Here is a 26,330-nt window from a genome sequence, read left to right on the forward strand (position 1 = left end):
CCGCCTCCTTCTGCTCGGCTCCGCCCACCACCACTACTACCACCGGCTTCCCCTCTCGTGCCGTTGTAGCGACCCCTGCTGGCCAATGGCGTGTAAACACTGGTGGCGCCTTGAGGATTCAAAAGGGTTGCGCCTGTGGGGTGTTCGGAAAATGAACGTCCCCCCCCCCCCGTTGTCTTCTTCTCCATAAGAACAGAATATAGGTCGGTCCGGTGGGCTTGTTATGATCTCCTCTTTATGAGTGGTAGACTTCTGTTGCCAAATGCTTAAATCAGTGCACACTCAATAATGCAACGTTTTGTTGTGGGTTCCACTTGTAGGCTGCCGAGTTTGCTACTACAGGGCAGAAACTTTTTATTTATTTAAGTCAAATCTTTTGCAGAACTGAAAGAAATCACATGACTAGGAACATCCAATTAGGGACTTGTGTTTAGCGATTTAATCCTTATTTTTCAGGAGCCAAATCCATACAACACCTTTCACGCGGGAGCCACTGCCCCATAATGGGTAGAGAGCTGATCTTCAGCTCCTGGCACTGATGGCCTAAGCTTGAAACAAGTCACTCCTTTCCCATTTGCAAAGTGTAAACGGTGATGATCTATCTCAGGGTAGTTGTGAGAGCAAACAAAATAAGAATTATGCGCAAAGTGTTATTCCATAATAGTCATCTTTGTCCCAAAAAGATTTATAAAGTACAGCAATAACTTACAAATCTAGGACCTTACTGCCATAATGCACTTATGACACCCCCCTATTCCAAAGTCTCTTGCTTTTCACCTATGTCAACATCTGTATATTATGTCCTTCTGGTCTCTCTTAGCCCTTGTTGTGTGTCCCAGTTATCACTCCTCAGACACAAACTGTTTCCTGCTGATTTGATAATCTATGGTTGCAACTGGTTGGTTGGTTGGTTGGTTGGATGGATGGGTTATCTTACCAGATAGCACTTACATTGAAATACTTCTTTGGCATGTAGATCACAGCTGAATGGTGGGTGTAGCAACCCACTTTAGAAATATCTGGTCTTGAAGTGCAGGGGTGGGAACTGGATTTCTTGCAGCTTGAGATCCCCCTATAAGCTGTGCCACCACATTAATGCACACCCAGTGGAAACCATACTAATAGCTGTCAGGCAAAAGTTTTCCTCCGTGTTATTTAACTCTATCTGAGCTCAGCTACACCAGTGTAAGTCTGAATGCAAGTTCAGCTAGGAATACGCTGGCATAGTTGGCTCACCCCAGCTCACACAGGGCTCAGCTGGATGAGCCAAAGCTTGCTGGGGCTGCAGGGCAGGACTTAAGCTGAATACTATCTCCATTCATTTCAGTCATGTGACCTGGTGCTGTGATGTTTTTATTGTAATTATTGGTATGATTTTAACATATTGTATATATTATATATTTTTAATTCTATCAATGTTTCATTGTATTTTAATGATTGGTTTTTCTCTGTTTCTAGTGGTTTTTGTTTTACCTGTAAGCCACCTTGAGCCCTTTCAGAGGAAATGAGATAATGTAAAATAAACAAAGAAGCAATAACTATCCAGGGTGGGGCACACTGACTAACTTGAGCAATTGATTAGATAATCCTTTCATTGAGAAAAGAAGCACTTCATATTATTTGTCTATTCAGCCACATTATATGTGTGTGTTTTAACATGCTGTGTTAGGTTCCAAAAAAGGAACTCAGTATATTGGTTGTCAGTTTATTTATGGGCCCAATTCAAGGTGCATTAGTGTTTAAATCCCTATATGACTTGGGCCCCAAATATCTGAAAGAACATGTCCTCATTTGGTAGAACATGAGAGTCTTAATCTTAGGGTTGTGGGTTCGAGTCTCACATTGGGCAAAAGATTCCTGCATGGCGGGGGTTGGACTAGATGACCCTTGTGGACCTGTCTTCCTCCTTACTTACAACAAGCTAGGGGTTGATTCTGCTTGTCATTCTGCCTACCTGTCTGCACCTATTGCTGATCTCCCTGCCTTCTGCCTTACTAGTCCCAAACACCAGTTACGGTAGCTACCGCTGAAGGCAGAGGGACATTCAGGAATCCTGGTGACCACAACCCAGGCATGCATATATACCAGAGTTGTTCTGTGCTGCTTAATCTGCATTCCCTAAGAATTAAACTTTCGAGTGCATTTTCTGTTTCCTCCGCCCTCCTGTTCCTACATCCTGAGTGTATCTGCAGTGTTACAGAACAAGCCCCTGAGGAGCTGGAAGTAGTATCACTGACGGAAACTGCTATTGCTGTCTCTGCTTCCTCTGCTCAGCCCAGCCCTAAGCTCTGGACCTGTGCACTGCAGCTGAATCTATGGGCATGTCTGCAGAGGAGGACGATTCCACCAGATCCAAAGGTAACGGGAAATGCAGCTACAGGATCCCAGTGACCGTACCATTCAGTGGGGTGGGGTGAGGCATATGGGGCCCTTCCTAGATGGGCTTTGGGTAAAGCAAGTCTCCTAGCTGTGTTGATTTCTTTCTTTCTCCCTACTTGAGAAAGAACTCCCTGTTCTTGCAATTGATGAGGAAAAAAATACTGTACCTGACATCTCAGCACACGTACAATGAATGAAGTTATGATTTTAAAGTGCTTTCCTTAAGGAGGAAGGTGCCAGACAATTTTAGCCTAACCATCAGTATATGGGTTCCAGGCACCTTCCACTTTAAGAAAAGCACTTAAACTTTATCCACCTGGGCTGTGAGATGTCACAGATGCTTTTTCCTAGATAATATTGCATTCTTGGGGTCATGCAGGAAGGGAGAGGTCTCAGAGAGAGACTTACATGTCATAGTAACTGTCCTTTTTGGAAATAAATGGGCTAGAAAAATCAGAGCCAGAGATTGGTTTGTCTGTCTATTGTCTGTCCTCACTGGGAGCAATACCATAGATGCTTTAAAACTTTACTGTGTGGTGCTCTGATAGAGGACACTTTTAAATAAAGGACTGGCCCCTGGCAGCCCTTCGAGTAGAGAAGTGTCCTCTGAAAGCAGGACACACGGCCACTCTAGTGTATGCTGCTAAGTCGGGTGCTGTCTGTCTAGAGTCAATGTGGAGCAGTGGTTAGAGTGTCAGAGTAGGCTCTGGGGACCAGGGTTCAAATCCCACTCAGCCATGATGTTTACTGGGTAACCTTGGACCAATCACTGGCTCTCAGCCTAATCAACCTCACAGGGTTATTGTTGGCATTACATGTGGGGTGTGGAAGAACCATGTATGTCAGCTTGAGCTCCTTGGAGAAAAAGGTGGGATATAAATGAAATAAATTAAGTAGTGCAGGATTAGACAACATAGTGCCTCTAGATGTTGTTGGACTCCAACTCCCATCAGCCACAAGCCAGCATGGGCAATAGTCAAGGATAATAGGAGTTGTAGTCCAACAATATCTGGAGGGGACACAGTGGGCTACTTCTGGTCTGTAGGCCTCTTATCACAAGGTGATTACAACACCTTCATGCTTTGGATGGAGAGGAGTGGCAATGTTGGGTTTCTTTATATCAGCCTTCCAGACATTTTGGATTGCAACTCCCAGTGGACCCACCCAGCACAACTAATGGGCAGTGTATTTCAAAACATCTGGAGGGCATCATATTTGGGAAGGTTGATCCTACATGGTACAGATTTGCCCAGTCATTTGAATTCACCCTTTATTTATTTCTTTAATGAGTTTCAAACCACTTCCAAACTAAAGTTTCCAAAGCAGTGTACAACAGAAATATGTGGTACCTCGGTTTAAGAACAGCCCTGTTTACGAACTATTTGGTTTACGAACTCCGCAAAACCAGAAGTAGTGTCCCGGTTTGCGAACTTTACCTCAGTCTAGGAACGGAAGCCAAATGGTAGAAGGGCACCGGCGGCAGGAGGCCTCATTAGGGAAAGCGCTTCAGTTTAAGAACGGGCTTCTGGAATAGATTAAGTTCATAAACCGAGGTACCACTGTATGTAACATTTAAGAAAGCAAATCTTAAAAGTCTTAAATTACAAGATGCCATTAAAAAATGGCTGAGTCACTCCTGAGTATAAAACGGCTGAGTCACTCCTCAGGGTAAGTCCTCTTTGGAAGCTTTCAATAGCTGCCAAAAAGCCCAAGTGCTTGTCTGATTTCACCAGGGAGCAGATTCCATAGAGCTGAAGCCACAACAACACTTAAGTCCTGGGTTTTAGTTGACCTCATGCATACATCTGCAGCATGCAGAACTCTTAACAATGCCCCCCCCCTTGAGGAACACAATTGCAGTGGAGGCTGGTTCATTAGGGCAAATGGGGCACTGCCCCACCAAGTTAGATCTCCCCGCAGCCACCTGCCAACTCCTTACTAATAACCAGTTCAAGGGGTGGCCCTGGCTATTGGAACTCAGGGAATTGCACAACTGTGAGGGCAATAGAGCGTTCCTAACAACTCTCAGCACCCTTAACAAACTACAGCTCCCAGAATTTTTGGGGGGGAAGCTGTGGCTGTTTATAGTGGAATAATCCATTTGCCTTTGCAAAATTTCCTATCTTCCAGCCTCCACTGCAAAGTTGCTGGATGATCCCTCAGGTAACCTGACCCCAAGTTGTACAGGGCTTTGAATGCTAAAAGCAAAAGCTTGAACTAACTCTGGTAGCATGCTAGCAGCCTCATAATTGCCCTTATGCCTATTATAAATAGAACAGCTATTCTTTAGTAGAGGGAACAAAATAAAAAAAATTCCTTCCAGTAGCACCTTGGAGACCAACTAAATTTGTTACTGGTATGAGCTTTCGTGTGCATGCACACTTCTTCAGATACAGTGAGAAAGGAATCAGAACTTTATTAGCAAAGCCAACAGGCCACAGCTATACAAGAATTAAAAATAAAATAGGATAAACATGAAAAGGGGATAGAAACAAACAAAAGGAGGTCCGTCAGATGAACAAGTCTGTCACTCAGATGGTGGCCCTCAGTTTCACAGCTCTCTCGATGTACCTTGCAACCTTCTCTGTTGTCTGACTATCCGTATCAGATAAGAGAAAGAACAGCATAATATCTTGTGGACGGCCGGGGTTGGGGAGAATGAGTGGAGTAATAATCTCATTCCTTAGGTCTTTATAAAGGGGGCAGGATAGGAGGACGTGGGACACTGTTTCCGTGTTACCATCTCTACATGGGCAGAGTCGTTTTTCAAATGGAGTCTTTTGGTAACGACCTTCGAGTACAGCTGAGGGAAGAACATCCCATCTAGCCAATGTAAAGGCGCGTCTGTATTTTGGGATGGTTAGTTTAAACAGATATGAAGCTGGGAAGTCAAAGTGGGAAGGGGGAAAGTAAGTATACCATGGGCACATTTTCTTTAAAATAGTCAGGTTGTTTTGCCGTTCAATGTCTTTCAGGCTTCAGATACAGTAGAGGGAATTAGTTATCAGACTCCAGACACCCTTCTAACGCCCCCTCTCCTGCCTTGTCTCTTGTCTCTGAAGCCAGACGTCTGACAATACAAGTGTGCCTCCTTTCCCAGGTCCTTGTGTCTCCAAGCCCCAGAAGCTTCCCCTCCACCAATATTCCACCTCTCCCCATAGGCTATCTAGATCGTGGGTAGGCGGTCACATCCTGTTTCCTTCCTGCATTCCAGGGAAGCAGCTGGGGATGGAAGAGCAATTCCTGTCTTGCAAAGACTTACAGCTGTATGTGTGGTTTTTCTTCTCCTCCCTCTTCCTTCTCTGTTTTAGACCAGGAATGGCCAGAAGTGGAGAAGGCTGAAAAATTAGCCAGAGGAGCTGCCTTAAAATGGGCATCTGGGGTCTTTTACCGACCTGACAAATTGGAGGGCCTTGAGGAGTATCGGATCCGAGAGATACAACGCAACAGTTCCATCCAATCCCGCATAAAGGTTGGTAGTTGCAGCGTTGGAACCAGTGCTGGCCGGTGCCCATTGGGATTGGGAGGGCGGATGTCAGGGAACCCAACATGAAGTGGAGCCAAACGCCAATGACAAGCAGACACAACTGATTCTAGCTTTGTCTCCATCCTCCTCCCTGCTGAGTTCTGCAGTGGCCACACTGAGTAAGGAAGAGGAAGGGGACAGGCAATGCCACCTCCTGAACCCATTGTAAGTATGGAGGCAGGCAGTTGGGGGATCGGTGACAGCAGACTGAGGCTGGTGGGGCAGTGCCCCACTTGCCCTAATGTACCAGCCTCCACTGACTATTCCCTGAACACCTGGGTTGGCTCTTCCAGCTTTTGGATGGCTATTGGATGGGTTCACCAGAAGGGTCATGTGACCAAAGGCAGCTGCACCTTCTCCCTACCCCTATCACTTGCGGCGTGCTCAAAGCGGGCAAGGGCTGTTGTTGTTTATAAAAAAGAGAACCAGCAGGATCAGGAAGTTTCAGGGCTTGATGCTGAGTTATGGGCCTTGGCAAGTGCCCATCAGTAGCAATCCCAGATGCCAGGCCTTGGCTATGCCTAGGTTTATTTATAAACCACCCAATAACAAAGGTTCTAGGGACGCGGGTGGTGCTGTGGTCTAAACCACTGAGCCTCTTGGGCTTGCCAATCGTAAGGTCTGTGGTTTGAATTCCCACGACAGGGTGAGCTCCCATTGCTCTGTCCCAGGATAAAACTAGGCTAACACTAGCAGCCTTGAATAACCTTGGCAAAAAAGGATTTAAATCCAAAATCACCCAACACCAATGCCAGTGGGGTCCCAAAGGTCCAAGTTGAGAGGTGTGGCTTTATGACAACTGATATACTAATGATGCCTGGCACACCTACAGAGGCAAGTGATACTACATCCAGGACAACACAACAGAAAAGACCCTATATCAGGTCATTGTCTGTTGGGCATTGCCCAAAACTTTATTTATCAGGTTGGCATATACAAGGAGAGCCACTCTTTCAAGTATTAATGCAGCTTGATCCTGAAATCTCACTGGTTTAAGCAGCCTTGATTATGAATTTAATAGAACAAGGGTTTGGAGATCCAGATATGAGCTTTTCACATAGGAAGCCGCATTATACTGAGTCAGAGCTAGCTAGCACAGTATTGTCTACACTGACTGGCAGCGGCTCTCCAGGTTTCAAGTAGGGCTCCATCCCAGCCTTAGTTGGAGATGCTGGGGATTGAATTTAGGACTTTCGGCATGGAAAGCAGATGTTTTATCACTGAGCCAAGACCCTTGGTCCTGCCTGTGAAGTCTCTGTGTCCTCTTTGCCACTTGATTCTCTCTGTCCCTAGTCAACTGTGCAGTCCTACCTAGAGGGCGTGAGCACAGGCCTGGAGCAGTTGCACTCAGCCACTGCAGATGTTCAACATGTGCGGCATGCATTGAGAAACATATGCCAGTCCTTGGCATCCAGCACCGACTCTTTTCAGAGCCTGCAGCGACTACGGGAGGTGGCAGTGGAACATGCCCAGCTGGGTTCAGTTGCCCAGACATTGCCCCAACTTTTCTCAGGTGAGCCTCAGTTTGTATAGGTGTTATTTATTATTATATCCCCTTGTAACCAGAGCGGGTTACAAAAACCACACTATTAGAATGAGTGCAATGAACAACTAAAATTATGAAATTAAACTGCAAAACAATCATATCAGAATAACAAAACACCAGCCCAGAGCACTCAGCCAAGGGCTTGGGTAAAGAGGCTATTCAAAACCTCAAATACCTAAATGCCATTGCATCCTGAAAACTGCATGCATGCAATTCCAAAATACACGGAACAACCTTCTAAATATCTGCACGCAACGCGCCTACCTTTCAGCTGAGACATTTCCCTCTCTGGCTTGATCGTCTTGCAGCAGATAATCTTGTAGAGGAGCTGCATACTTTGTACAGCACCCCGTTCCCCCTCATCTGCGCAGCCTCTGAGTGCCCTTGGACAGAGGGTTCCACACCGCTGCTCTAACCACTGCTCTAACCACACTGGATATCATTCCTCTTTCTTCCCCAGGTTATGCTTTTGAAGCCCTGAACTTCTTCTCCCTTTCTTCTTTCCCACACAGTACACAAACTCCTTTCTGAGACCTTTGACCTCCTGCAGAGTCACCACCTGCTGGAAGCCCACGCAGTATTCATGGACCTAGAGAGTTTACGGGACAACATCCTGTTCCAGCTGCATCACCACAACCTGCTCAGCTCCTCGCACCTGGCCAGTGTAGAGTCCTACTTCAGGGGCCTCCTGGAACTGAATGATTCCCTTGCCCAGCACCTGTGGCACATTGTGGCCCACAGCACAAGACTGGTGTCTGAGGACCCCTCCCTCTTTGTCTCCACGCTACGCATTATTGAGCGTGAGGAGAGCATTGATGCTGCCCTGCTGCTGAGATCTCAGCTTCCTTCTGGCTTCCTCCCGCCAGGGCGCCCCAAGTGCTGGAGGCAGAAGTTCTTCCAGGTTATACAGGACACCATAGTCGCTTCCCACTTCCAGGCCATGCCAAGCAATGCCCAAGGCCAGCACCTTGCTCAGCATTTGGCCTCCTTGCAGAACAGCATCCTGGCTGAACTGTGTGTTGTGAAAGACCTGATGGCCCAGTGCTGCCCACCTCACTACAATATCGTCGCAGCCTTTGCTGCCATGTATCATCAAGGCCTTGCCAAACACCTCCATCACATCCTCACTCGGGAGCTGGAGAAGCAGGAGGTCTTTACTCTTCTCCAGTGGGCACTCCATGTCTACCCAAGGTCAGTGCTCCTAATGGCAGGTGTTGGGGTTCATAGGAGAAGTGAGGGGTCATTTTTTTTTTAGAAAAAGAAGTGCTGGGGCTTACATTTGCCTACCACCCATAACTCTGACTTGGAATCCCAAACACCATCCATCTGAAGCACTCGTAGGCCACTTTAACAGTCATGGCTCCCCCCAAAGAATTCTGGGAACTGTCGTTTGTGAAAGGTCTACTGCAGTGGTGGCCAAACTTGGCCCTCCAGCGGTTTTTGGGCTACAACTCCCATAATCCCTAGCTAACAGGACCAGTGGTCAGGGATGATGGGAATTGTAGTCCCAAAACAGCTGGAGGGCCAAGTTTAGCCACCACTGGTCTACTGAGAACTCTCACCACAAAGTAGAGTTCCCAGGATGCTTTGGGGAAGCTGTGACTGTTAAAGTGGTAGGATAATGCTTTAAACAGGTGGGTGTTTATCCAATCATGTTCTCTGTTGTACCAGCAGGCAACTGTTGGGTGGAATTTGCAAAGAAGCAGATTTGGCAATGGGCTGCATTTCCCTGTACAAGAATACTAGAAATATGCACATATAATCCTGCTTCAGGTGTACTGACAGTGTACAGTTGAACTTAGGTACCTTTTGCTCCTGACCCTTCTTGTTGTTCCACAGCTCAGAAATGATGACCCACCCAAGCCTTCTACCTGAAGTGGACATCACAGTCTTGGGTCCTCTGCTTCCTGTGGATACAGTAGACTATTTGGAGGAGACCTATGTGGGGAAAGTACAGGTGAGTCGTGGAGACCATGGGGAACAAAATGATCGTGGATACTGAAGCACTCATATATTTAGATTTGCTTGTTGGCCTAGAAACCTGGGTGCTGGAGAGTGTTAATAGGAAGTTCTCCAAATATTCAGGCAGAGATCTTTTCTCACCAGTGAATGTGGAAATATTCCGTCTGAAAGTCTAGAGAGCTGCTGTGGGCTGGAGGGACCACTACTGAGCTAGAGGAACCAATTGTCTAACTCAGTATCCAGCATATTCCTGTGAATAAGGGACAAATGGCATATTACTGGATGCTGTGCTATGCTATACACAAAGTTGTGTAAAGTCCTTGTCATCTCCTCTTTCTGAAGAAAAGCACCTTCAGGAGATGCCCATTTTGAACAGATAGGGGGTAGATGAGGCAGTGGTGCTTCACCCTTTTCCCACCACCCATTTTCCTGGTCCAGATTGTCTCCCCAACTGATTTGGCCCTGCCCAGGGTTCCAAACTCAGGCAACCACACACTTGGGACTCTGAGGGTCAAGAGGGCGATTTGGAGCAGATGGGGAAATGGCTGGTGAAGAAAGGGCTAAGCATTCCTCCTCTGTCTGCTACTTCTCTGTTCAAAATAGGACTCTACCCCAAACTGCTTTTATTCAGAATAAACAGCCTTCAGCCAAAACGTGTTACTTCTGTGCAGTTTGCCTCTTAAGCCCCTCTAGTCTCTGGAGTTTTCATCGGGGACTTCCAGATCACCTGTTTATTTGAGCATTCATCCTGATTTGTTTGCTGGGGAGCTTAGAAGGCGTTGGCTATTTAACAAACATTCATCCTGATTTGGGAGACAGGTTTGCTGCATAAGATCGAATCCCACCCAAAAATAGCACAGAAAGTGCTACCTTTCAGGGAAACAGGTGTGTTGTGCAAGACCTCCTAATCAACTATAATTGAGCAAACCTGAATCTGCTGGCCTGTGGCTGAATTCCACCTGAAAATAGTGACAGTCTGGAAGCATCCATTGTTTCACAGCAGTGGAGAGAAATAGGGATAGAAATAGGAGGTGGCAGGTTTTCAGGGAGACCAGAGGTGGAGGTAGAACACATACTGCAGGTTATATCCACAAAGAGCTATATTTCCCAGCACCCTTAACAAACTGTAGCTCTCTGAATTCTTCAGGGGAAGCAATGTGCATTAAATGTACTGTGAATGTGTGGTGTGGATCTGAGCCGTATGTACTGTATGTCAGCTGCCCCACTAAAGAGATGTTTCTCATCCGCAGGAGAAAGGAGCTAGGCAAATGAATATGAACACTGCTGGGGTTGTGAGTGGCTTGTGTGCAGTGGAGGGTCCCTAAAGGTAAAGGTAAAGGGACCCCTGACCATTAGGTTCAGTCGTGACCGACTCTGGGGTTGTGCGCTCATCTCGCTTTATTGGCCGAGGGAGCCGGCGTTTGTCTGCAGACAGCTTCCGGGTCATGTGGCCAGCATGACTAAGCCGCTTCTGGCGAACCAGAGCAGTGCACGGAAATGCCGTTTACCTTCCCGCCGGAGCGGTACCTATTTATCTAATTGCACTTGACATGCTTTTGAACTGCTAGGTTGGCAGAAGAGGGTCCCTGATCTTCACTTAAAAAGAGAATAGTTACTCAGGTCTGAGAGCCAAATTTGTCCACCCCGCCCAGGCCTCTCTATCTGGCCCTGGGAACTTTCCCCATGTGAACTATACCCATGAGTGCTTTTTCTTGGCTGGAATGTGTCGTTGAATTCAGAACATGCTTCCTGTTTGTCTGGATGGAAGAAAGAGAGCTGCATGTGGAGAAATTAGCCCATATGCAAAGGTGACATTCACATTTGTTGCTCCGCCTGCTTTTGTCTCCAGCCACACCCACCATAGGCACATGGCCCTTAGAAGGTTGTCCAGTCAAAAATGCGGCCCTTGAGGTGAATAAGGTTCCCCAACCTCTGTTGCCATAAACCATCTCTGCTTGTTCTTCTAGGCCAGCTTTGCTCAGTGGATGCAGAAGACGATGGAGATGGAGTTTAAAGAGTGGTTCAGTGAAGAGGAGCCTGAATCAGACTATCAAGGCTGCTTCCAGACCAGCCTTCCCATGATTGTCATGAAGGTCAGAGAAGAAAGACAATGCACTGCAGGGAAGCCTACCTGATTCCTATACAGCGTGTCCTATTGGCTCCAGAAGCAAAGCCATGTGTTTGATCCCTACTCATCCAATCACATTCCTCTCTTTCTTTGCCTGCCCCAGATGCTGGATGAAAATATCCGAGTGGCATCCCTCATCTCAGATACTCTGCAGCAGAAGTTGTGCAACATGGCCCTGGAGGAGCTTGAGGTCTTTCTGGGCAGGTCAGTTCTCTCTCCATGCTGCTGATGCAGAGTGGGGACTGAGAGGCAAGAAAAGGATGCTCATCACAGCACAGCTCAGTGGGGAAACCACCATAACTCAGCAGTAAATCACCTGCTTTGCATGCCAAAAGTCCCAAGTAGGGCATCTGCAGGTAGGACTGGGAGAGACTGCTGTCTTAAACCCTTGAGAATTGCTGCCCATCAGTGATGACAATACGTTGATGGACCAATGATCTGACTCAGTATAAGGCAGCTTCCCATGTCCCTAACATTAATTCACCAGCAGTAGGACCTTCAGGCCCAGCCCAATGAGACATCTTGGGTTCTTACTTGAGTTTGGTTATCATTCCTGCTAAGGATCCCTGCTCCTTTCCCCTTTCTTTCACTGGAGGCTGTGGAGGTTCATTTCCCTAATCCTGCTCCAACTGTGTCACCTTTTTCTTTACTGAAAACCTTTAGTGAGCTTGAAATGAGGTATGTTATTTCTGTGCCATAAGAACACCCCTGAAGGATCAGACCAAAGGCCTGTCTAGTCCAGTATCTTGCTTCCCATACATAGCTCTGTGGGAATCCTGCAAACAGGACATGAGTGCAATAGCTCTCTCTCTCTCCCTCTGCTCTTCCCCAGAAGAGGCATTACTTCCAGATCTGTCAATATTATGCAAAAAGAATTTAAGCCCATACCAGAAATGAAGGTGGATTAAAGCTCTCTGTTGACCTAGCACAACAAATCCAGTTTAAAACAAAATCCTTTTTGCAGTTAGGAAAGTGATATAGAAATGCACTAAAAAGTGTAGGATGGGCAAATGACTAATAGAAAGAGGTAAAATCAACTCGCAAGCAAATCCGGATGAATCCTCATTGTTGTATAATCACCCCACAAACAAATCAGAAAAAGCTCAGTAAAGACCAGATGTGGTCTAACCTCCTCATAAGCTCAGTAAACAAGTTGTCTGCCTCCGATCCTGGAGGCAGTATTTAACAATAGTGGTTAGTAGCCACTGTCCCTTCATGAATTTGTCTAATTCTTCTAAAGCCATCAGAGGGCGCTTCAAGATTACACATTCATTCATCCCAAACTGTAGTTTGTTAAAGACACATTTTCCTTACTGATCTATGATTCCTGTGAAGAGGCACTGACTGTTAAGCCATGCTGAAAATTGTAGCTCTGTGAGGGGAAAAACAGTTTCCTAACAACTCTCAGCACCATTAACAAACTACAATTCTCAGGATTCTGTGGGAGAAACCGCTGTTAAAGTGGCAAAAGTGCTTTAAATGTATACTGAAGATGGGGCATAGGTCTGCTTATTCTTCATCACATGTGAATGAATGAATGAATGAATGAATGAATGAATAGTTTATTACGGTCATAGACCAGAAGAAAAGAAAAAAACATAAAAGGCAGCAATAGTTTACAAGGGAATGATGGTGTCAATTAAAAGTTGTAAAATTATACATAAAAACAATACACATATACACACACATATACATACTCATATATGCACTACAGTATATGTATGGGCTTAAAAAAGGGGGGGCTTATCCAGGGGTCAGATCTTTTACTTTTTTACAGCTAATGCCCTCCGCTTGATCGCGGCCGCAGAAAACTTGGCCACTTTCAGTGTTACTTCTGGGTTTTTATCTCCTAGTAGGATTTTCAGCCGCTGAGATTCAGATCGACCTGGAAATTTCTGAACGATAGGGGAGATAAACAGTAACCTGATGTCCCCGTAAAGGTCGCAGTGTAACAGCACATGTGAAGCCGTTTCCACCTCCTTCAGACCACATGGGCAAACTCGTTCAGCATAGGGTGTGCCCTCGTATCTGCCCTTTAGTAAGGCAGATGGCAATACATCAAATCTGGTAAGGGTAAACGCCCGCCTATATTTTGCGATTTGTAGGTCCAGCAAATATGGGGTTAGATTAAACCCTTTTCCATAATCTTGGATAGCTGGATATTTATCTATCTTGCTCATATGGTCCTGAAGCTCTACATCTCCTATTCGCTGGCTCACCATCATTTTAGCCTTTTCAAAGCCTGAGGCTATGAGTTCTTGTGAGGAAAGCCCCAGGCCCCTCAATTTTTCATAAAGCGACAATCTCCATTTAGACTGGAACGGGTCTAGTAGAGTCAAAGGAGCCACTCCCACTGGGAAAAATATGAGTTTTAGCCAGAAGTGAATCTTCAAGATCCATATCCTGGCATTAATAGGGAGTTGGCCAACCTCCAGCCTAATGGCAGTGTTAGAGACACAGGTAGGTAACCCTAGTAGGGAACGATAAAATTTAGTTTGTACAGATTCCAGGGACTTGAGTTTTTGACAATTAAATATCTGGGTGCCATACGTCAATTGTGGAAGTATTTTTGCAACAAAGACCTGGGAGGCAGCAGGGACATATTGACCTCCTTTTCTGTAAAAGAATCTTATAATAGCTCTGGAAGATCTTTGCGCATTTACAATGGAATTCTTGATCTGATGGCACCAGGATCCCTTCTCATCAAAAATTATTCCAAGATATCTAAAAGATGTTACTTGCTCAATAGGTTGGTTATTAATTTTCCATTTATGTCGGAGTTTTCTCTTGGAGAACACCATAATTTTTGATTTAGTGTAATTTACTATTAGGTGTTCAGCTTCGCAATACTCTGTAAGAGCTCGTAAAAGTTTTCTTAGACCCACACAAGAGAAGGAAATAAGTGCCGCATCATCCGCGTACAAAAGGACCGGGATTGGTGTATTATTTAGATTTGGGGAATGAGTGCTTGCTTCCTCCATCTTTCCGACTAAGGAGTTTATATAGAAGTTAAAAAGAATAGGAGCAAGAACACAGCCTTGCTTGACACCATGGGAGCTTTGGATTTCCTTTGATAGGTTCCCATAACGGTCGCATCTAACACGGATCCGAGTGTTTTCATGTAGTCTACGGATAAGAAGCAAAAGACGTCTATCGATGTTTGTGACATTTAGTTTTTCCCAAAGTCTGTGCCGGGGTATCGAGTCGAAGGCTGATTTAAAATCTATAAAGGCTACATAGAGAGAGCCTCCTTTCTTTGAGGTGTATTTCTCCACTAGATGTTGCAATACCAATCCTTGGTCTAGAGTTGATCTATGTGCCCTGAAACCAGCCTGGGCTTCCTTTAGGATGTGCTCCTGTTCCAGCCAGTCCGCAAGCTTTTCACGTAAGTGAGTTGCATAAAGTTTGCTGATGATGCTTAAGAGACTGATTGGTCTGTAATTGGCTGGATCAAGTTTGCAGCCTTTCTTGAATATGGGAACGATGATTGCCAATCCCCAGTCCTCTGGTATTATTGCTGTTTGATCTATGCTGGTGAAAAGGGTGGCAAGGACTGGGGCCCACCAGTCAATATTGGCTTTGAGAAGTTCAGGAGAGATGTTATCTGCTCCCGGGGCTTTTCTGTGTTTGAGTGCCTGAATAAGCCTCCTAATCTCCGCGACCGACACCGGAGGCCACTCATCACCTGCCGCACACTGTATTAGTGGCTGAGTCAAAGGCAGAGCTGAATATGAAGATTGGAAAAATGCCTCCCAAGTCCCTGCAGGTATAGTGTACTCCACTTCTGAGGAAGTAGGTCGCACTCCATTTGCTACCAGTCTCCAGAAGGTGGCCGAATCTCTCTCTCTGGATGCATCTATTAGGCATTTCCATTCTCTTTTCTGTGCCAGGAGTTTTTTGTTTTTGATCAAAATTTTATAATTCCGTTTATCTTCAAACCAGCCCGTGGGGAGTTGGGGTAAATTGGCAGATCTATAATTCTTGTATTTTTTTAGTAAATTTAGCTTCATATCCTGACATTCTTGATCGAACCAGGGTTTGGAGTTTTTATATACTGAGGACTGCCTACTTGGCCTGTTCCTTTTTTCCTTCAGGGGATCTTGAAGGAGTAAAATTAACTCCTGAAATAAATTTATCTTTAATTCATGGCTTGAGGAAGTTATAAGGTTTTCTCTCTTAATGAGGAATTCCTTTGAGCATAGCCTACTTGAAATTTCCTTATGCAGTTCATCTGTCCATCTAATGCGCGAATATCTGAGCTCCAAAGCTGTAGGGCTCGAATGCTCGATTTTTTCAGCGCAGGATAAATCCTTTCCCACAACTACGAGTGCACTTAATGGCAGATGATCACTGTCTAAGCGCTCCTCCACTTTACATTCCAGAACTTTGTTATGAAGATCATACGACACGATTATATAATCAATTGTGGAGGCGCCATTGTTAGATATAAATGTGAATTCTCCGACCTTCTCCCCCTCTGTACGGCCATTTAATATAACCAGGTCCAACTTATTGACCAAGTGTAGTAGGCATAAGCCGGCATAATTGCAGCCTTTATCCTTTGAGATTCTAGCCGGTATTGGGTGGGTTTCCTCTATAATGGGGACTGTTTCATGGAAATGGGCACACAAAGCCTCATCAGATTGTCCAGTTCTGGCATTTAGATCGCCTGCCACCACTACAGAGGCATCAGGGAATTGATTTAGTAGTTTGTCAAGATACTGTTCTAACTGAACCCAAGTATTTCTTATCAATCTTTTCTCTCTTTGTGGGGGTAGGTATACATTAATCAGCAGCCAGCTGTGGGTTCTCCACTGTACTTGCACAGCTGTGGCCAGATGGTCTAGTGGGTCTAGTTTTTTAAATGTGGCCCTTAGCCTTGTTGAGATTAAAGTAACTAACCCACCTTTAACTCGCCCCCCTCTAGTACTTAAAAGACCTGGGAGGGAGAACGCAGAAAAACCATTTAACTCCACTTCACTTGTGCTCCAGGTCTCCTGAAGAAACACAATGTCATGTCTCTGGATATATTTAGCAAAGGATTGGTCAGAGACCCTCTTTTGCCAACCTGCAATATTCCAAGTTAGCAAGGCAAGGTTGCACGTTGTCTTGCCAAAAATTGATCTTAGTCAATTTGCCTTTGAAGGATTTTTTGGGCCTATCTTTTTATCTGTTGGTTGGATTTCATTCATTTTGGCAATGTCCATAGATGTATTATCGCCCAGGTACTCAATGGAATCAGTTGAAGGGTGCAGCGTGCTAACGTTAGTGATCAGTACTCCTTTTTTTGGCGAATCTACCTTGAGGTGTTCTATTTGACTGATACCAAGTTCATCCTCATCCAGGTATCTCATGCTGGTCCAAGAGCGCGTTGTGGTTGTCATAGGGATGGTTTCCTTCTTAGATGGTAGGTTGTTACTATCCCTTACGCACTGTGTTAGATCTGTTGTTTTCAGGTTTATCTCTGCAATTGTAGAGGTAATATAAGGGTAGTCTTTCGTGGTTGCCATAGGGATGGTTTCCTTCTTAGATGGTAGATTGTTGCTGTCCCTTACGCACTGTGTTAGATCTGTTGTTAACAGGTTTATCTCTGCAATTGTAGAGGTATTATAAAAGTAATCTTTCATGAGGTCTGTCTTGGCTTTTACAGAGAGGTTCTCTTTCTTCAATTGGTCCGTTGCCGGTTCTTTCTCTCTTACTTTTTCCTGAGCATTCATCTCTGTTAACTTATTTCTAAGGGTCTCCAATCTTCTCAAGATCTCAGATTGGGCAAAGAAAGGCAACAATCCAAACTGGTTTATTAATGCCTTTTCTTCTGGGTAGAAGTTATCCATCCCCTCATTAGGCAATCTCATCTCCTGTCTTGGTTTCAAAGGCCCTTGCTCAGTATGTTCCAGTTTGTCTTTTGAGTGTCCTCTCTCCTCCTTTGGTTTACAAGTAAATCTTATCTCAGATGTCGTAAACTCATCAGGGAACAATTTCAAACATGTGCTGTTTTCGAAGAATCTTGTTACCGTTATCCTTTTCTTTGACAGCAGATGTCTTGATCTATATATATGTTTAGCCAAGTTTTGATCTTTGAAGGAGGCAATCACTCGCAGAGAATATCCATTGTAGAATATGAAATCTACTGAGGTAATGTCATTTAATTTTATCTTCCCTGGTAGCATATCATCTAAAATATTCACAAAATGCACCGAGCGTTCTTCCTGTGTAAGGAAGCCCTTTGGCTTCGGGTAGTTAAGAAAAGCTAACTTCCTATCTGCCAACATCAGTTTCCATCCTTTATCCTGGGGCAAGTCTTGCCCTGCTACTGGCTCATCTTGAAATCTGCCATAATCAATAGTATGGGGTGAGTCTTCTTTACTATTTATGGATCCTTGGGGTTTCAGCATAGGACACCCGGGTAGGCAAAAGTGCTTTAAATGTATACTGAAGATGGGGCATAGGTCTGCTTATTCTTCATCACATGTGGAACTCTGCACTGTTTTACTCTCAAGACACATGGGATGGGGGGGGGGTTGGCTACTGGTGTGCAAGATGCCATGACAACTGCTGTGCTCTCTGCAGCCTGTATGAAGACCTGGTGGGATTTGGCAAGGAGCATCAACGAGAACCTGCAACCTCCAAGTGCTATGTGCCTTACTTGCTATCAACCCTCAACAACTGCCAGGCTCTCAGGTATTCCCAACTCCTGTGATTGATTCCTTCCACATGCCTGCTGTATCTGGGCTTCTCTTGCTAGCAGGCTACATGCAAGCCCACTTCCCAGCTATTCCTCTTCCCTCCACTGGCAGCACCTCCATTGCAGCCCTGTGCGAAGGCAGATCAACATCCTCAGAGGCCAGCAAGATGTCATTAACCCTTCACGTTGCCCTGGAGAAAGCCCAGAAGAAGGCATGCCAGCTGCTGCTGGAGGAGATGCTGAAAGATCTGCAGGTACCCATTGTTATTAAGAAAGCCTATGGTAGAGGTGGGGAGCCGCAGCCCTAGGGGCCAAATGTGGCCCTGCAGGCCTCTCTGTCTGGCCCTTGGAACTCTCCCAAGGCCATGTCCCTTGCTGACCCTGTTTCACACCCACACACGAGTTTTTCCCAGGCTAGAATATACCCCTGAACTTCGACAATGCTTCCTGCTTGCCTGGATGAAAGATAAGAGAGTGTTGTGTGAGATTGTGAAAACTAACCTACTGTGTGAAGGTAAAGTCAAAATGCATTGCTCTGCCCACTTTTGCCTCTGGTCCTGCCCACCAGTGGCATGTGGCCCTCAAAAGCTTGCCCAGAAGGGAATGTGGCCCTCAGACTGAAGAAGGTTCCCCACCTCTGACACATAGTAAACGGATTAGAGATTCCCACTTACAACTGCCCTAATACCACCATGAGCACAAATAATGATGAATGCAGTTTTTAAAAAAAGATGTCTGGAGGGGTCCTGAGTGCCTGTGCTTGCAAGCAAGCACAAAGAAGCTTGTGGAGCCCTAGTTTGCAGCAGCCAAGCTCCTGATGAGGGTGAATTGGTGGAAGCCAGGCTAACTATCAGCTCTGCCTTCACAGCTATAGATCTTCTGCTCAAAGGAGATACACCAGAGCTTGACCCTGCAAGAGGCAACCCAAAACATACTTCCTTGAGTGGGTCTTTTAAAGGCAACGTAACATGTAGTATTTGCAGAGGAGTTCTATGCCATTTTGTAGGTTTGCCTGTATTTTTTGTTGCTGTAAGCCACTCTGGACTTCCTTCTGGAAGGTGGTGTGTGTGTGTGTGTGTGTGTGTGTGTGTGTGAGAGAGAGAGAGAGAGAGAGAGAGAGAGAGAGAGAGAGAGACCTTTTTAAAACAACTTGGTACGTCCCTTGTTCTGTCCCAGTCTCCGTTTGCTCAGATGCCCTCCCGTCAATGGCTGTCTGGTGAATCCCAGGTGCTGAGCAGCATATGCGAGGTGGTAGAAATGCACATGAAATTCTTCTGCAGAACTCACAGGCCAATCAGCACGGTAAGATCCCTCCATAGCTGGGGGCTGACAGCGGTGGGAAGATCTGTGCACTGCTGGTTGGCTAGCTTCAGGGAGGGTGGTCTACCATTTGAGTATTGCCTCTAGATTCTAGAAGTGGGGGATCTGCAGCCTGAGGTTTACATGTGGCCTTTGGGCTTTGGATTTCAAGTGGGTGAGGGGGGCCTGGCAAGAAAGGGGAGGGAGCCAAGACTGATGGAATGACAGAAAGCGAGGGTAAGCTCTTTGCAGACTTAGCAGAAAGAGAAAGAAAATGGGGTGGAAGAAAGAGACGGGGGGGAGAGGGGAGAGAGAGAAAGAGAAAGAGAGAGAGTGTGTGTCAAAGGGAGGTCCTTCCCACTTTTTGCTCTGGCCATGCCCATTGCCAGCTTCAGCGCCACCCATCACCAGCAAGATGGGGACAAACCTAGAATTAGTTATCTCTGCCTGCCATTGGCTCTGGCTCCCCCTACTGTTGACCTCCCTACCTCCTGCCCTACCAGGCCCAGTGGGCACCAGCCACCGCTGCAGGAAACACACACACTGCATTTCAGCCTTTTGTCTCAGTGCAGCTCCCATTAACTAGAATGACCATGGCAATTTTCTCCCCTTGATGTCCAGCACCTCCTGTCAGAGACTGAGCGCTTGGTCATGAGCCAGTACGTGAGGGCTCTCTTGCAGAAAAGGCTAGTCTGCCGGAACGCTGAGGAGAGAAGCCGGATGGCCAGGCAGATGGTGCAAGATGCCTCTCAGCTGATGGAGCTCTTTTGCAGCCTGGTGAGAGAAAGGAACAGCTAACAGCTATCATGTTTTGCCAAACACATTCCCAGGATGGGGCTGGCAGCTGCTGGTGATCACAGAGGAAAGGGAGATTGACTTTGCTCACCAAGCTGAATACAGAGTTGTGTGCGTGGCCAGCAAAGATCAAATATGCATCCAATAGGGATGAATAGATCATTCTATTTCCAGATTGTGTCAGTTTTGCATGTGTTCATTCATAAGTTAGTTATTTCCTATTTCCACATCCACCAGCTATTTGTTTCGTTTTAAACTGGGGGGAATTCACATTTTTTATATGCAGTTTAACCCGAAGTACACATCTTTGCATATTTTTGAGCCATGAACTATATTGCAAAATTTTAAGATATTCAACAACTGAAGGATAACTGCATTCTAGTTCCTGTATTAGTCTGGGAAGTAAGAATGGAATAAATTCACTTAAAATGTGAACTGAGCAAAATTTTCAACATCCCTAGCATCTAGTTGCATGACTTCCGGCTTCCAAAGAAACCTGTGCAGGTTTCTACTAGGGCCAAACTATTGGGAGATCAACTTTGTTGGATAGCAAGTCTGGCCGATAATCCAGCTAGAGTTGCTGCTTACTCCTGAGGTGTCTTTGCATTTCAGTACCCGCATGGAAGGGACGCGGGTGGCGCTGTGGGTAAAAGCCTCAGCACCTAGGGCTTGTCGATCGAAAGGTCGGCGGTTCGAATCCCTGCGGCGGGGTGCGCTCCCGTCGTTCGGTCCCAGCGCCTGCCAACCTAGCAGTTCGAAAGCACCCCCGGGTGCAAGTAGATAAATAGGGACCGCTTACAAGCGGGAAGGTAAACGGCGTTTCCGTGTGCGGCTCTGGCTCACCAGAGCAGCGATGTCACGCTGGCCACGTGACCCGGAAGTGTCTTCGGACAGCGCTGGCCCCCGGCCTCTTGAGTGAGATGGGCGCACAACCCTAGAGTCTGGCAAGACTGGCCCGTACGGGCAGGGGTACCTTTACCTTTACCTTACCCGCATGAAAATGTCACATCAGGCAATCATCCTTTTGGTCAGGAGGTGGCAACCCAAGCGAGTTTGGTGCAGCAAGGTGGGTTGGGGTTGGGGAATAAACAACTGTGCAGAACACCTAGTCATGAGGCTGGCTCTGCCAACAGCTGCTGGTTGTTACCTAGTTGAACTTCGTTCAAGGATGCTGTGGAAGGTAGTCTAGCAATGACTGGGCTGCTCTCTGCTTTAATGTCTATGGTACAGTATTAGGTAGGTAGCTGTGTTGGTCTGACACAATCAGAATAAAAAAATAAAAATATTGTCTAGTAGCACCTTATAGACCAACTAAGTTTGTTCTGGTATAAGCTTTTGTGTGCATGCACACTTCTTCAGGTACAGTATGATATGGTATTCTTTTATCTATTGAACTTGTATACCATGTTATATTTATTTTAAAAAATCTCAAAGAGGTTTACCCATCTCAACAAAAATCAGTGTATAAAAATGCAAAACCCACATGCAGTATAACTGCAACTGCTAACAGTAGTAATAGTCACTCGACAATCATAACTCATCTTGCAGCCTCCACATCGGTCCATCCGTTCTGTCCTCGTGGTATGGTATAGTTTATCTCCTGCTTCCTTTCCCAGGGCCTGGAGGAGAATGAACAGACTCTCAGAGTGATTGCTGACCTGCAGGAGCTCGTCAGTCTCAAGGACCCCTCCATGCTGAGCCTGGAAGTACTGGGATTCGTGACAAAATATCCTGATATCAGGTAGGGCACTCAAAGCAAATACACTTTCCCCTCTTCCAGCACTGCTTCCCCCAGCACTGGATTTGCATTTTGCCCCTAAACAGGAAGCACGGGAAATACAACACAGAGAGTATCATTGTTCTTTTCCAGCACTGTGAGAGCTGGAATTCTTTTGCTTGGAGATGCCAGGTCTTGGATCTGAGGCCTTAGGCATCCCTTCCGTTCTCCAAATTCAAGGCCAAAAACATTTTCTGGCAGTCGCCCCAGCAATGATCCAAGGGTAATATATCTCCAACCTGCAGGCTAATCTTGGCCTGCCAGGGGGTTCACGTTGGCCCACAAGGCCATTTCCACCAAAGCAATCTTCCTTCAGCGCTGGCATCAGGTACCTTTCCTCCAGTGTACCGGAGAACAGCAGCCTAGCTAAGGGATTGGAGGGTAGGCCACATGGGAGAACATACAGCTCTGTTCTCCAACTCTCCACTCCATCTGCTTGTGGAGTGGCTGCCTCACTCTTTCTAAAGGTAGGGCCAGTCCTGGTTGGCAGCAGGAGGCCAGGGGAGAGGTAACACGTTTTGTGCCTGTTGTTTCACCAGCGAAGACCACGTTTCCATGCTCCTCCACTTGCGTGGCGACATCTCTAAAGAAATCCACAACAATGTGCTGGAGATCATGGTGCAGAATCCTCAAGTACTGCCTGAGAACTATCGCCCAGTTTTTAGCAACATTTTTGTTCCAGCTCCGGAGCCACCCTTCTGCCTTGGGAAGTCCAAATGTGCCTGATACATCCACAGATGCTGCTAGGCTGCTCATCTCTACAGCTGCATTGCTGACTTTGCCAGGATGGTAGCTGGTGACCTCTGGCAAGATGGAACTTTAGTGGGGATTGAGCCTGTTGATGTCGTTGTTGTTTTTTTTACATTCCAGTGATCCAAAACACATGGTGCCATTTTGTGGAGGCGGGGCAGTGGGAGCAGGGGCAGGGCTAAATTTAGTCAGTTTTGTGCGCTCTCTCCCAGATTCACAGCCAGGCACAACCACATGCAGTCTCCTTATCATGTGTGAGGAACCTTTGGCCCTCCAGATGTTGCTGAACTACAATTTCCATCATCCCTAGCCATTGGCCATGTTTGCTATGATAGTTGGGAGTTCAGCAGCATCTGCAGGGCCAAAGGCTCTCCACACCTGCTCTATATTCTATGCAAGATTATACACAGGAATGGTTGTCTATTACGCACCAGTTGCACTAGTTTTCTGTGGGTTGTGTGGTTTTGGGTGTTAATATATGCTCAGATCACATCCACGCCCAAACCCGCTTATGAATTCTACACAGTATATGAGTGCAACACTTGTGCAGACCAACTAGTACACTGAAGCCTGTATCTTGTAGCGTTTAGAAAAGATGAATATGATTGCCAAATGGCACCAAAGCCAGTTCCAGCCTGTACTCCCAAAAGAGCACTGCTTATTGCATTGTCATTACAAATTATGCAGACAGGGTAATGTGCTATTATCCTAGAACTATGCAAATCATGGGGCACAATCATGGAGCACAAGAACAACATATTTATCAATTAATACTTAAGAATCAAATATGCTTGCTAGATAATGTTTTCTAGATAAATAGCATTCAGTTTTTCTTTTCTAAATTAAAGGCATGTAGCCCTTATGGGGAACACGGCACTTAGGGAAGACAGGCTTATCCTTTTTCTTTTCTTCCCAGTGCAATGGGAACCAACCACTCCAGCATATCTTGGGCCCTAAACTCCTGGCCAATCAGGAAGGGAAGAGATAAGCTGCCATCTCTTTGCATGTTAGGTTCGCTGTGGGAATTTTTTTGGGGGGGGGAGGGAGGGATTTGAATCAGTTCACATTTAAAGGTGAATCTACCTAATTCGCCCCTTCGCTATCAATATGGGAACCAAAACACAACCATTCATCAAAATTAGCACTTCTCTGAATCTTGCACTGCATTTCTCCAGCCAAGTAATGTGTCAAAAATGCATATACTGAGGTAAAGTGTGCATAAATAAATACATATGCTGGTGAAAATAACATACCAAAGTGCAATATATTAGTGGAAATTGCTTTGCAAAAATGTGTGTATTTGGCAAAACTTCATGCAAGAGAAATTCACACTAAAATGCTGGTGAATTTTCACGAGAACCTTTTTTATCTTTTTAAATTGCAAAACTGATATGGAAATCTGGACAGCTGAACTTAAGACTGGAATGCAAAACTGTGGAAAACCAAAATTAACAGATTCACCCATCTCTAGTCCCCTGCAAGGCTAGAGATAGAGTCTTTCTTCAAATAGAAGATTGTTCTCTGTAAGGTAGTACACATGGTTACCCAACCCAACCCTGGTGTAAGGGCTGGTTGCATGGTGGGGTAAGTGTGGATGCAAAACAATTCATTTCAAAATCTGTTGAGTACGCATCTAGAAATCATTTCTGCTGTCCCTGCAGGGAAAAACAGAAGTTCTTTCCCCTACCACAAGCCACACATTTTCAAAACTACAACAGGAAGTGATGTTCTTTCCCCTCCCTTAACAGGTATAAAACATAAACTCGCATTTCTTTTCTCAAAAACACACTTTCTCATGGGGCCTTTTTCAAGCAAAGGGTTTCATCAGCTACCTGCTCTTCAGGGATTTACCACTACCAGATTCATGAGCAATAATAAGAAATAAAGGTTTGCCTCTGAGCATCTACAGAGTGCATTTCCCTTAACCCCAGCTAACCACAATTGCCTGCCATGTTCCATGTGCACCATGTGAACTTCACAGAACAATGCCACTCCAAAAACAATAGAATGCAGCAAAATGAAAGCCCCATCCTTGGTCGACCCCTTTCTCCTTTCACCACTGGTATATGACCAGTATGGTGAGGGCTCTGGAAACCAAATCCTATAAGAAATGTTTGAAGGAGATAAGTGTGTTTAGATTGGAGAATAAAAGATGACAGGGTGACATTATAGTTGTCTTCAAATTCCTGAAGGGCTGTCAAGAAGAAAATAGAGCTGATGTGTTGCTTTAAGTTATAGTCACACCATCCATTTAAAGCTCCCATATACACACATGACTGCTCCCAAAAAAATTGGGGACCTGTAGTTTGTTAAGGGTCTCCTCACAACTCCCAGCACCCTTAAATAGTTCCCATGTGGGTGCTAAGGATTGTTAAGAGGCCCACTATTCCTGTCACAAAGCTACAATTCTCAGAGTTCCCTAAGAAAAAGTATTGTTCAACCACTGTGGAAACAGTAGCTCTGTGAGGAGAATAGGGCTCTCCTAACAACTTTCAGCAGCTTTAACAAATCACAGTTCCCAGGATTCTTTGGGGGATGACATGACTTTTAAAAAGTGGTATAATGCCACTTCAAATGTATTGCACATATGGTGCCTAAATCTGGAATTACAAATGCTACATTGCACCAGTAGTATCCTTAGCAGATTTATCATCCACAAATAACTTGGCAAAATTGGCCTTTTGTAGTCCCCCATGGAAGTGCCACATAGCACTTCAGAGAGTAGCTTAAAAAGGCTACGGTCCCTTGAATGTCTGTTATAAGCACACTGATTTCTAATAAAGCCTTTGGATTCTCTTTCTAGAAAACATTACATATTCATATTGGAGACTTTTTCAACCAGAAATGTTTCTTATGTTATGTCATTTAATAACCTGTTGTATTTTTAATAAGATTTTTTTTTATCATACACAATACATAGTTTTATTTACACTGGATGGATGCAAAAGGAACAAACCCAAGTCCCAAAAGAGAAAAAAGAAAATGGTATAACTGTCTCAAGAAATGTGATTCAAATGATGTTATTTCTTCATGTCCATTGAGGATAATCTTCTTATGTTTTAATTCTTTTTCAATATATTGAAAGATATGTCTAGCTTTCAATAAGTTTACTGTTGACTTTTATCTCCTATGTTCCCTTAAAGTGAGTTAACATCTGTTTATGCATTCTTAGTATGATGTTGTTCAATTAAAAGTTCTGAGCGGATTAGATAGTGCAAGGTGGCTAACAAAAAAATTGATTTAAAGCTTGATCTCTGGCTGACAAAGCCTGCTTTTGAGAGCACCTGTCCTCTGGAACATACCTGGCAGCAGAATAAATATCAAACTCTGGCCTGGAACTTCAGAAACAATCCTGCCAAAAAGTTATTCCCCCAAATGGGCTTGGTGGCAGTTGCCCCCTCATGACAACTACTGTTTTCTTCTTCCAGGAATGTAGCACTGCCAGGCTTAAGAGAAGTTATAAGAAAGAAAAGTTTGCCTCTG

The 26,330-nt window shown here is 45.3% G+C and overlaps 1 protein-coding gene across 4 annotated transcripts; it reads left to right on the forward strand.

Annotated features, from left to right (window-relative positions):
* The first annotated feature begins 37 nt into the window (after nucleotides 1-37).
* Nucleotides 38-26,271, forward strand: EXOC3L1 (exocyst complex component 3 like 1). 4 transcript variants are annotated; one of them, XM_081202365.1, is made up of 13 exons: nucleotides 38-2,358; nucleotides 5,594-5,851; nucleotides 7,199-7,418; nucleotides 7,964-8,642; nucleotides 9,291-9,408; nucleotides 11,381-11,506; nucleotides 11,645-11,745; nucleotides 18,112-18,222; nucleotides 18,339-18,480; nucleotides 19,403-19,528; nucleotides 20,147-20,302; nucleotides 21,937-22,061; nucleotides 22,637-26,271. In XM_081202365.1, the coding sequence occupies exons 1-13, from the start codon at nucleotides 2,074-2,076 to the stop codon at nucleotides 22,821-22,823; spliced, it is 2,634 nt and encodes an 877-aa protein (XP_081058491.1). In that variant the 5' UTR covers nucleotides 38-2,073; the 3' UTR covers nucleotides 22,824-26,271. The 4 variants fall into 4 exon arrangements, with proteins under 4 accessions (XP_081058491.1, XP_081058492.1, XP_081058493.1 ...); XM_081202366.1 differs by having other exon boundaries at nucleotides 22,780-26,271; XM_081202367.1 differs by having other exon boundaries at nucleotides 39-2,358; nucleotides 5,696-5,851.
* Nucleotides 26,272-26,330: the final 59 nt, after the last annotated feature.

The sequence above is a fragment of the Podarcis bocagei genome (genome assembly GCF_964188305.1).
Source record: "Podarcis bocagei genome assembly, chromosome: 7".
NCBI classification, from domain to species: domain Eukaryota; kingdom Metazoa; phylum Chordata; class Lepidosauria; order Squamata; family Lacertidae; genus Podarcis; species Podarcis bocagei.

Coding starts and splice junctions, on each gene's coding strand:
- EXOC3L1 (XM_081202365.1), top strand. CDS start 2,074: ATGCATATATACCAGAGTTGTTCTGTGCTGCTTAATCTGCATTCCCTA. Junction 8,643..9,290: donor GCACTCCATGTCTACCCAAG/GTCAGTGCTCCT, acceptor GTTGTTCCACAG/CTCAGAAATGATGACCCACC. Junction 18,223..18,338: donor AACAACTGCCAGGCTCTCAG/GTATTCCCAACT, acceptor CTCCACTGGCAG/CACCTCCATTGCAGCCCTGT.